The sequence below is a fragment of the Cherax quadricarinatus genome, chromosome 26 (genome assembly GCF_038502225.1).
Source record: "Cherax quadricarinatus isolate ZL_2023a chromosome 26, ASM3850222v1, whole genome shotgun sequence".
NCBI lineage: Eukaryota > Metazoa > Arthropoda > Malacostraca > Decapoda > Parastacidae > Cherax > Cherax quadricarinatus.
In genome coordinates this window covers 80,001-92,822 of record NC_091317.1, presented here as the reverse complement: position 1 = coordinate 92,822, position 12,822 = coordinate 80,001, and the positions used below count along the sequence as shown (strand labels likewise).

Here is a 12,822-nt window from a genome sequence, read left to right as displayed (position 1 = left end):
TTTTTATTTTTAGAGACGTCAACGAAGAATGTTTAGTGGAGAGACAACACTCAAGTTTGTATATACTGATATACGTACATCTGTCAATGTATATACACTGAGAGTCGTACATCTATAAGTGTATATACACTGAGAGACGCACATCTGTCAGTGTATATACCCGGAAAGTCGTACGTCTATAAGTGTATATACACTGAGAGACGTACATCTGTCAGTGTATATACACTGAGAGACGTACATCTGTCAGTGTATATACATTGAGAGACGTACATCTGTCAGTGTATATACCCGGAAAGTCGTACGTCTATAAGTGTATATACATTGAGAGACGTACATCTGTCAGTGTATATACACTGAGAGTCGTACATCTATAAGTGTATATGCACTGAGAGACGTACATCTGTCAGTGCATATACACTGAGAGACGTACATCTGTCAGTGTATATACACTGAGAGACGTACATCTGTCAGTGTATATACCCGGAAAGTCGTACGTCTATAAGTGTATATACACTTAGAAATGCACATATATCAGTGTATATAGACTGACAGTTTACTGTAATTCCTATTTCTGGTATTACAGTATCCAGGAGTGCTGTTGTAGAGGTGACATGTAGACTTAATGGCCCTCGTGTAGACTACTGGTCTACAATTCATCAAATCAAGAAGAGGTCAGTCAAATGTAAATAAAAGCTAAATTTTGGAATAATTTTGGCATGTGTAGATCCCCAGTTTTCTCTTTTTGGAAGACACTTGAAAAATTTAAATCCTGACTTGTACGCGATAATTTTTGAGTGTCGTATCTGATTAGCTTCATTCCTTCCATCTTGATAATGCAACTTCTGCTCGGCTTCAAACTTGACTTGTTTGTGTATTTTAGGATTTTCGTCTCTGAGATAACAAGAGCAAACCTCTTCAGTTTAGCGTCAAAGATGGTGTTTCTTCATGGAAAATTTGTATTAGATTTGGGCTGCGCATATCTGAAGCTTTTAGTTTTATTAAAGAAACTGTTGTATTAATTTCCATGTGATAACTTGTGAATGACTCGATTGATTCTCTTTTAATCCTCAACGCTAATATTTGACTGCGTTATAAACTTATCTCGTAGTCTGCGTTATTATAACCACATGACCTGAGGTAGAGGGGGATGGGGTTGTGCAATACAGGGATACCTCCTGGAATCGTTGAGGTAGAGGGGGCTGGGGTTGTGCAATACAGGGATACTTTCTGGGATCGTTGAGGTAGAGGGGGCTGGGGTTGTGCAATACAGGGATACTTTCTGGGATCGTTGAGGTAGAGGGGGCTGGGGTTGTGCATTACAGGGATACTTTCTGGGATCGTTGAGATAGAGGGGGCTGGGGTTGTGCAATACGGGGATACTTTCTGGGATCGTTGAGTTAGAGGGGGCTGGGGTTGTGCAATACAGGGATACTTTCTGGGATCGTTGAGGTAGAGGGGGCTGGGGTTGTGCAATACAGGGATACCTCCTGGGATCGTTGAGGTAGAGGGGGCTGGGGTTGTGCAATACAGGGATACCTCCTGGGATCGTTGAGGTAGAGGGGGCTGGGGTTGTGCAATACAGGGATACCTCCTGGGATCGTTGAGGTAGAGGGGGCTGGGGTTATGCAATACGGGGATACTTTTCTGGGATCGTTGAGGTAGAGGGGGCTGGGGTTGTGCAATACGGGGATACTTTTCTGGGATCTTGCAACTACTGAAATACATCTAGTTGCAATTGTTATTAATTAAATAAATTCTCTTGGAAGTAGTAAATCCGTAAGGGCGCTAGAGCGCCTTGGGGAATGGGGGATAAATTAAGTTCGATTCAAGGAAGAGAAGATTAGCCCCCATTCCTCGGATCAAAAGCCCTTCACCAGCATCAAGGATCCTTCCTTGAAAACTGTTTTTAAAGAGTGAAGAACAAAACGTAAAAGTATTGACTAAACACATTTATTGACACAAACTTTCACCTGGTGAATGATGCTCGTGTCTCCTCCTGTGTTAGGCTCCAGCTGCTGGGTCGTAGCCTTGACGCAGGCGAGCTAAGGTCTTCTCAGTAATATCTCAAGGTGTTTTGCTGCGAATAAAATATAAATAAGTATCAAATACATTAAAGATGTGTTTGATACGTCCTCTCTTATTAAACACATCTATGATATGTTTAATAAGAGAAGATGAAATTAAGAGGATGACTGGAGGTGTCTGTCTTGGCTGTTTGTGGTGGACGGTCGCATCTGTGGCAGACGGAGGCGTCTAGTGTGGTGGGCGTCTAGTGTGGTGGGCGTCTAGTGTGGTGGGCGTCTAGTGTGGTGGGCGTCTAGTGTGGTGGGCGTCTAGTGTGGTGGGCGTCTAGTGTGGTGGGCATCTAGTGTGGTTGGCGTCTAGTGTGGTGGGCATCTAGTGTGGTGGGCGTCTAGTGTGGTGGGCATCTAGTGTGGTGGGCGTCTAGTGTGGTGGGCATCTAGTGTGGTGGGCATCTAGTGTGGTGGGCGTCTAGTGTGGTGGGCATCTAGTGTGGTGGGCATCTAGTGTGGTGGGCGTCTAGTGTGGTGGGCATCTAGTGTGGTGGGCGTGGGCGTGTTAACCTCATAGAAACTCTGAGTAAATATTCAACAGTTCCAAGGAAGGTACATAGCGATTAGTCCTTTTTGCCCTTGTCAGTGTTTACCAAGGTGACGTGTAGTTGTGTGGTGCGCGCGCCACCCACCCCATAACACCACTATAAATTAAAGAGGCAGGCAACCATCAACCAGTTGTCTGGTCTTCTGCAGCAATGGTAAGTGTTCTCACTCCAAGTTTCCTCTCTCTCTTCTGTTAGCTTTGAAAAGTTTGCGGAAAAAATTGGCACTCAGAGAAAATTAAGGATAGTTTTTATGCGGATCGTCACACTATTACAAGAAAAGTAATTTGATAGTGATGACACTATGGTACCTGGATATGTTGGTTCATTGTCCCGTAGATAAAGTGGCTTTTGTGACCACTTTATCTACACTGACTAATGGTTCACATTGACTAATGTGAACCAGCACCTTTATGCCTATTACTTATAACGAGGAAGGTAGTTTTGACAATTTGCAGAGAAAAAATGTAAAGCACGATTGCAACAAGCATACTATACCCACTAAAATATTAGTAGACGTGGCGTGCTTGTTGCAATCTGCTTCTCTTCTACAGTCTTCCTAACTACTCGTATGGAATAATTTCTGTGCCAGTATGTGTAACCAGTCCTTCCAGTATCTTCAGTGTGTAAATTATAAGAATATAAGAACATAAAGAAGGAACACTGCAACAGGCCTACTGGCCTATGCGGAGCAGGTCCATGTCCCCCCCGGGATTAACCCAATGAACCCCCCCTTATTAGCCCAATGACCCACCCAGCCTGGTCACCTCCACTCAAGGAAGGAGCAGGGCACCAGACCTAGCAGCACAAGCTAGTCAGGTCCAACTCACACCCACCCACACCCACTCACGTATTTATCTAACCTATTTTTAAAACTACACAATGTTTTAGCCTGAATAACTGTACTCGGGAATTTTGTTCCACTCGTCCACAACTCTATTACCAAACCAGTGCTTTCCTATATCCTTCCTGAATCTGAATTTTTCCAACTTGAAACCATTGCTGCGAGTCTTGGAAATTTTCAGCACGCTATTTACATCCCCTTTATTTATTCCTGTTTTCCATTTATACACCTCGATCATATCCCCCCCCCCAATTCTACGCCTTTCGAGAGAGTGCAGTTTCAGGGCTCTCAGTCTATCCTCATATGGAAGATTTCTGTTACATGGGATCATCTTTGTCATCCTCCTCTGTACTTTTTCCAGAACATTTATATCCATTCTGTAATACGGTGACCAGAACTGAGCAGCACAGTCTAAATGAGGCCTAACCAAGGATGTATAGAGTTGAAGAACAACCTGAGGACTTCTCTTATTTATACTTCTAGATATGAAGCCAAGAATTCTGTTAGCTTTATTGCGAACACTGTTGTCTTGGTTTTAGATTGCTGCTAACCAGAACTCCTAAATCCTTTTCGCAGTCATTAGTATTAAGATCTACATTATTTAGTTTATATGTGGCATGGTTATTTACCTGTCCAACATTTAGAACTTTGCATTTGTCAATATTAAACTGCATCTGCCACTTCTCCGACCATTGCATCAGTCTATTCAAATCATCCTGGAGTGCTCTAGTGTCCTCATTAGAATGAAATGGATGGCCTATTTTGGTGTCATCAGCAAATTTGCTTATGTCGCTATTTATTCCCTCATCTCTGTCGTTCATGTAAATTGTGAACAACAACGGGCAAAGCACTGACCCCTGAGGAACACCGCTTGTGACGTGCCCCCATTCTGATTTCTCCCCATTTATGCAAACTCTCTGCTGCCTATTTGTCAGCCATGCCTTTACCCAGGAAAAAATTTCTCCTCCTATTCCGTGTGCCTTAAGTTTCCTCAATAGCCTCTAGTGTGGAGCTCTATCGAAAGCCTTACTGAAGTCCATATACACAATATCATATTCATTACCATGATCTACCTCCTCAAACACCTTAGTGAAAAAAGTTAGTAAATTCGTAAGACAGGAACGCCCCTTTGTAAAACCGTGTTGAGATTCATTAATCAATCTGTGCCTATCAAGATGGCTACGAATTGTTTCGGCAATTATTGATTCCATAAATTTTCCCACTATGGAGGTAAGGCTTATTGGTCTATAGTTCGAAGCCAAGGACCTGTCACCTGCCTTGTAAATAGGAATTACATTTGCCATTTTCCACTTATCAGGAACTATGCCAGTTTGTAGTGATATGTTAAAAAGATTAGCCAACGGTATGCTAAATTCCTCTTTACGTTCCTTTAACACCCTTGCAAACAGTTCATCAGGACCTGGGCATTTGTTAGGTTTTAGTTTCTCTATTTGTCTGAGGACCATGTCACTAGTTACCGCAATCGTGCATAGTTTATCATCCTGTTCTACATAATCTATTATTTCAGGAATATCGCTAGTATTTTCCTGGGTGAAAACTGAGAGGAAGTAGGTATTGAGAATTTCACACATATCCTTATCACTGTCAGTGATCTGACCAGAGTTACTCTTAAGTGGGCCAACCTTGTCCCTAATCTTACTTCTGTATACCTGAAATTATGATGCCATTTTCTCGTCTACGCTTCAATGAATACAAGAGTTGATGTGTTCGCAGAAATTTATGTCTCTGAATTTATACAGGCAGTAAAATTTCTATATACATTTATTAAACCTATAATCCACTGGCCTTAAATGGCGTTGTTAGGGTACAGTAATTGTCCAGTCTAGAGAGTACAAGAGCATCATCACTAGCTAGTCATATCTCTTGTTTTGAGGATTCGTGTTATCTGGCCTGTCGTAAGAACCTTCGTAAACAAGAGATGCCAAGCAAAATGCAACGCTTGTACAAAATTTGCTTTACTGGTAGACTGTCCCTCGATAGTCAATAAGAATTTATAGCCACACTCCGCCCAGAAACCAGCATCCATCAAGAATATTTTAATGAGTAAGCCATACTCTATGGACCTCTGGTGTGGACATGACGACCAGGGCTAGTGTGGTCTTGAAGGTATAAACTGTGATATGCCTTATATATTTTGCGTTTTCAACTCGTCTACTGTATACTCTTTGGAAATCATTTTTATATTTACACGAGTCTACTTCCCACTAAACATTTCTCCACACTGATCCTTGCAGGAGTGTCGCGCCTTTATCATCCTGGTGATCGTGCCTGTGTTGGCCGCCGTTGCCAGCGCTGGCCGCATTCGTCCTGGCCAGGATGGTCATGGAATCCGTATTGACGGCCCAAGTGGAGGCTTTGGTGGTGGAGGAATCCAGGACGTCCATTCTCGTCCTGGTGCTAATGGTGGAGGAATCCAGGACGTCCATTCCCATCCTGGTGCTAATGGTGGAGGAATTCAGGACGTCCATTCCCGTCCTGGTGCTAATGGTGGAGGAATCCAGATTGACGGTCCCAGTGGAGGATTTAATGGTGGAGGAATCCAGAAATTACCATCTCGTCCAGGAGCTGGTGGTCATGGAATCCAAATTGACGGTCCCAGTGGAGGATTCAATGGTGGAGGAATCCAGCATCAAGGCTAATATGACAACAGTGATGACAAAGGTAACTACTTAAAAACATGGTTCGTTATTTTTCACATTTATTTCAAATTATTTTCTTCCCAAAGACTTCTGAACACTTCTGCTGCTTTCTTGCTTATAGTGTCTGTTTGCGATTCACTTCATTTGTCATTAACCATTTACCAACATGAATTCTTCCACTTATCTCCTCCTTTCTCCTTCCTTTCAATCTGGTGCCCAATTCTCACTATCTATTTCGTCAATTTCTTTCCTAAATCATTCACAAACACTGTGTCATCAGCAAAGAACAACCATGACCATTCCTTCCTCGTCTCAGATTCATTATATTTTAATACTACCCTGTCCAGCCGTCCAACCTTCACTGTACTACGTCATCTGTCATCTGTAAATGCTTTAAACACACATTGTGACATGACACAGACTAGGAATCACGAACCATTAAATAATTGTGTCCTCATGTTTTCCACATGATGAATATGATTCATTCTAATGATACTCAAACACAATTTACACGTATCCTAATGTCAATTATTAAAAAATTACAATATATATTCACACTCGTGATTCCTGTCACCATGGTTATAAGTTGACTTTAATTTTGACTTTTTATCATTAATTGGCGACAAATATTTAATTGGCTTTAATGTTTTTAAGCAATGTTCTGTTGTATTCTAAATTTTCAAGTTGGTGCTGAGGAAAGGGCTCTTCATCCAAGGAATTGGAGCTACCCTCCACATATCTGGACTACTCCTGATTATCTTTCATTCTCCAGGCGCTGTGTGATCCTCTACGTACTTAGCGCTTCCATACAAAGATAAATAAATAAATAAATAAATAAATAAATAAATATATATATATATATATATATATATATATATATATATATATATATATATATATATATATATATATATATATGTCGTGCCGAATATGTAAAACTGGTCAATTAGCAAGAAATCATTTAAAACTAAGTCCTTTCTGAAATTTTCTCTTATACATTTAAAGATATATTTTTTTCATCAATGTTAATGTAAAAAATTTTAATTTTGGACCAAAAGAATCTTAGAAAACTTACCTAACCTTATTATAACAAGTGTAATTTATTTTAGCCTAACCCAACTAAATATATTTTAAATACGTTTACAATAATTTAGTACTAAACAAACAATCAAATATATATTTTTTCGTTAGGTTCAGAATGATTTTGGCGAAATTATTGTATACACAAATTTTCACTTGTCCTATATGGCAAGATGAACGTTGCTATTTAAGCCAAGATCGCAAATTCTGCCTATTCGGCACGACATATATATATATAAATTACATAATAAATTGCAAGCATTGTGATTAATTCCAAGTATTTTTTACACAGGTTGAGGTAGAGAGGTGAGGCGGGGACTGATGCCCTAAACCGTCCGTGGCTGTGAAGTCGACGTCAGTCACTGTGATGACATCAACAGTGTCGTCACGTCAGTGAGTCACCATGATGACTCCAGTAACGTTCATCAGCATCAATAAGTCACCAAAATTTCATGACTAAAACTTAGATCTGTCCCTCAGTTAACATTGTCCGCCGGGAATTATAATTCCTTCTACTGAATTTTTCATTTAAATTCTTTCTAGTTTATGTAAACCAAAATTTTCACAGGTTAAGTTTTTCTTAAATTATTAAAGTTTGAAATAATACCATGTATATTATTACCCCTTCCCCCCAAAAAAAAAAAATATGTGTACGTGATACAAATAGAGCTGAAAACCTTACGTAGTAAGAGGCAAACCCGACCAGGGGAGACATGACTACGACGTATAAAATACTGAAAGGAATTAACAGGGTGGACAGGATGAGTGTGTTTGAGAGGCTGATCTCAGGTACACGAGGTCACAGCTGGAAGTTGAAAACCCAGACGAGTCACAGGGATGTCACGAAATACTTCCTTAGCCTTTGAGGAGGGATCCGTACATAGTTTTAAGAAGAGGTACGGGAGTTGCTTAGACACCCAAGAGTGAAACCAAGAGTGGCTAGAGGAGAGACAGGGCCAAGAGCTGAGACTCGACTCCTACAACCACGAGTGAGTGCAAATAAGTGAGTACACTGTTAGTACAGCTGACTCATCAACCTTGTATCATGACTCATTATTGTTAAAATCATGGTGAAGCGCTAAACTCAAAGGGGTCGAGGCCTTTAGAAAGAGGGTCTTTGTTTATTTTTTACTGAGTTACAAACACCTGGTCTTCAAGACCACAATGGTTGATAAATACACTGAGATACACACACCTTGTCTTCAAGACCACACTGGTGGACCAGCAATACTGAGATACACACACCTGGTCTTCAAGATCACACTGGTGGACCAGCAATACTGAGATACACGCACCTGGTCTTCAAGACCACACTAGTGGAGCAGCCACACTGAGATACACACACCTGGTCTTCAAGACCACACTGGTGGACCAGCAATACTGAGATACACGCACCTGGTCTTCAAGACCACACTGGTGGACCAGCAATACTGAGATACACGCACCTGGTCTTCAAGACCACACTGGTGGACCAGCAATACTGAGATACACACACCTGGTCTTCAAGACCACACTTGTGTACCAACAACACTGACATACACCTGGTCATCAAAACCACACTGGTGGATCAGCAACACTGAGATACACACACCTGATCTTCAAGACCAAACTGGTCGACGAGCAACACTAAGATACACACACCTGGTCCTCAAGACCACGCGGGTGAACCGGCAACACCGAGTTACACACACCTGGTCTTCAAGACCGCACTGGTGGACCAGCAACACTGAAATACACACACCTGGTCCTCAAGACCACACTGGTGGGCCAGCAACACTGAGATACACACACCTGGTCTTCAAGACCACACTGGTGGACCAACAACACTGAAATACACACACCTGGTCCTCAAGACCACACTGGTGGGCCAGCAACACTGAGATACACACAACTGGTCTTCAAGACCACACTGGTGGACCAGCAATACTGAGATACACGCACCTGGTCTTCAAGACCACACTAGTGGAGCAGCGACACTGAGATACACACACCTGGTCTTCAAGACCACACTGGTGTATCAGCAACACTGACATACACCTGGTCATCAAAACCACACTGGTGGACCAGCAACACTGAGATACACACACCTGATCTTCAAGACCAAACTGGTCGACGAGCAACGCTAAGATACACACACCTGGTCCTCAAGACCACGCGGGTGAACCGGCAACACTGAGTTACACACACCTGGTCTTCAAGACCGCACTGGTGGACAGCAACACTGAGATACACACACCTGGTCCTCAACCTGGAATCGATGTGTTCAGTCCATCACTCTTGTAGGAAGTGCAGCATAGGGCCAGAGAGGTGGCTTATATACTGCGGTGAGATGAGTTGAAGCAGGATGAGGTGAGATCACAGTGGGACCTGCCACTAGTGTAAGTAGGTCGTCGTCCAAAGGTTGGGCAAGCGTTGAAGTCTTTGTACCAAGATTCCATGATGTTGCAGTGTCTCACAGATGTGATGAATGGTTTAGAAAACCGACAAGTTAAATAATTCATCATATCTATCAGACACTGCAACATCATGGAATCTTGGTACAAAGACTTCAACGCTTGCCCAACCTTTGGACGACGACCTACTTACACTAGTGGCAGGTTCCACTGTGATCTCACCTCATCCTGCTTCTACTCATCTCACCGCAGTATATAAGCCACCTCTCTGGCCATATGCTGCACTTCCTACAAGAGTGATGGACTTAACACATCGATTCCAGGTTGAGGGCTGATTACCTCAAACTTGTGTTGCATAAGTGTCTCAATTCTTCAAGACCACGCTGGTGGACCAGCAACACTGAGATATATACACCCGGTCTTCAAGATCACACTCGTGGACCAGCAACACTGAGATATATACACCTGATCTTCAAGACCAGAGTGGTGGACCAGTAACACTGAGGTACACACACCTGGTCTTCAAGACCACACTGGTGGACCAGTAACACTGAGGTACACACACCTGGTCTTCAAGACCACACTGGTGGACCAGTAACACTGAGGTACACACACCTGGTCTTCAAGACCACACTGGTGGACCAGGACGAGACTAGACTTTTAGATATAAGCATGACACAAAACGCTGTTTCCCACATAAGTATAAAGTTGTGTAAATAATTAACATACAACCCAGAGTCCAGACTGAGCATATATGTGAAGTAGTCAGAGGCTGTGTACACACGTGACTGTAGACTCCATCACCAGACAGAGACTATGTTTACACAAGCCTCTGTATACACCAAGACCAGACAGAGACTACGTACACACAAGCCTGTCTAAACACCAGCACCAGTCAGAGGCTATGTACACACAAGACTGTGTAGACTCCATCACTAGACAAAGATTATGTACACATGAGCCTCTGTATACACGAACACCAGACAGAGACTACGTACACACAATTCTATCTAAACACCAACGCCAGTCAGAAATTATGTGCACACAAGACTGTGTAGACACCATCACCAGACTGAGACTATGTACACACAAGACAACAGTAGTGCAAAATATGTCAGTGTGAGTGAAGGCGTGTTATGAATACTTTCAACAAGACAGTGGTGAACCGTCCTCCCTAAGGCAAAGACCACAATGGAGTTAAATGAGTCCAAGTCCGAGCTAGACATAGAATTTACGCAAGACAATGTACATTTTCTGAGGCTACGGATAACGAGGGACATAGCCAACAGAACCTAAGTTAAATAACGAACATGACAGCAGAAGTCCACACGGAACACAGTGTTCAGATGACCAAGACTCACAGAGACTGTGTTCAGAAACGACAGTGTAGGAATTGGGTACGTGTGGCTATATATGTAATAGATACACAGGTCCTTCAACAGTGACTGTAATAGATACATAGGTCCTTCAACAGTGACTGTAATAGATACACAGGTCCTTCAACAGTGACTGTAATAGATACACAGGTCCTTCAACAGTGACTGTAATAGATACACAGGTCCTTCAACAGTGACTGTAATAGATACACAGGTCATTCAACAGTGACTGTAATAGATACACAGGTCCTTCAACAGTGACTGTAATAGATACACAGATCCTTCAACAGTGACTGTAATAGATACACAGGTCATTCAACAGTGACTGTAATAGATACACAGGTCCTTCAACAGTGACTGTAATAGATACACAGGTCCTTCAACAGTGACTGTAATAGATACACAGGTCCTTCAACAGTGACTGTAATAGATACACAGATCCTTCAACAGTGACTGTAATAGATACACAGGTCCTTCAGCAGTGACTGTAATAGATACACAGGTCCTTCAACAGTGACTGTAATAGATACACAGATCCTTCAACAGTGACTGTAATAGATACACAGGTCCTTCAACAGTGAATGTAATAGATACACAGATCCTTCAACAGTGACTGTAATAAATACACAGGTCCTTCAACAGTGACTGTAATAGATACACAGGTCATTCAACAGTGACTGTAATAGATACACAGGTCATTCAACAGTGACTGTAATAGGCACACAGGTTCTTCAACAGTGACTGTAATAAATACACAGGTCCTGGTCAGTGAACCACCATTGTCTTCACTGAAAAAACAAAATAACAAAAGTGGTTTAGGTTGGTGAAGAGTCGCAGTCGTAACTAACCTCCACCACTGTTAATTAACCAGCTGTTTACAAGTCAGTGACAATGTAATAGTTTAGAAAACAGACAAGTTGAAGAATGAGACACTTGTACAACAACTGGGAATCCTTACTGAGGAAACGTTTCTCCAGCCAGTGACTTCTTCAGTCCAATACAGTGAAGAACTAAAGAAACCCCTGGATGGCGAAACGTTGCCAGTTAAGGATTCCCAAATGTTACACATGTGTCTCATTCTTCAAGTCAGGTGTAGCTCAGTATGAAATTAAAACTAAATCGGAGTATAAAACAAATTTTTACCACACAATAGAGCGAGAAACTAATGTAAAAGACCTGGGAGTGATAATGTCAGAAGATCTCACTTTCAAAGACCACAACATTGTATCAATCGAACCTGCTAGAAAAATGACAGGATGGATAGTAAGACCCCTGGCTGTCTTCAAGAAGGCACTGGACAGGCATCTAAAGTCAATAACTGACCAGCCGGGCTGTGGTTCTTACGTCGGGTTGCGTGTGGCCAACAGTAACAGCCTGGTTGATCAGGCCCTGGTCCAGCATGAGGCCTGGTCACAGATCGCGCCGCGGGGGCGTTGACCCCCGAAACCTTCTCCAGGTATACTCCAGGTATAAACCACAGCAGTTGAATACACAGCAGTTATTCAATACACAATAGTCATTTAATACACAACAGTTATTTAATAAATGATACTGAATAATATGCATATAAGATATAAATGAAAAGATAAATTTGGTTATTTAAACGGAGAACCTTGTCAAGGTCACAGGTGTAAGTCAAGGTCACAGGTGTAAGTCTAGGTCACAGGTGTAAGTCAAGGTCACAGGTGTAAGTCAAGGTCACAGGTGTAAGTCTAGGTCACAGGTGTAAGTCAAGGTCACAGGTGTAAGTCTAGGTCACAGGTGTAAGTCAAGGTCACAGGCGTAGGTCTAGGTCACAGGCGTAGGTCTAGGTCACAGGCGTAGGTCTAGGTCACAGGTGTACAGACCA

At 42.3% G+C, this 12,822-nt stretch overlaps 1 protein-coding gene across 1 annotated transcript; it reads left to right on the top strand.

The window, feature by feature from the left end:
* The first annotated feature begins 2,628 nt into the window (after positions 1-2,628).
* LOC128691688 (uncharacterized) lies at positions 2,629-7,810 on the top strand. Its single transcript, XM_053780555.2, has 3 exons — positions 2,629-2,776; positions 5,720-6,146; positions 7,497-7,810. Exons 1-2 carry the CDS (start codon positions 2,774-2,776, stop codon positions 6,122-6,124), a joined length of 408 nt encoding a protein of 135 aa, XP_053636530.1. The 5' UTR covers positions 2,629-2,773; the 3' UTR covers positions 6,125-6,146; positions 7,497-7,810.
* Positions 7,811-12,822: the final 5,012 nt, after the last annotated feature.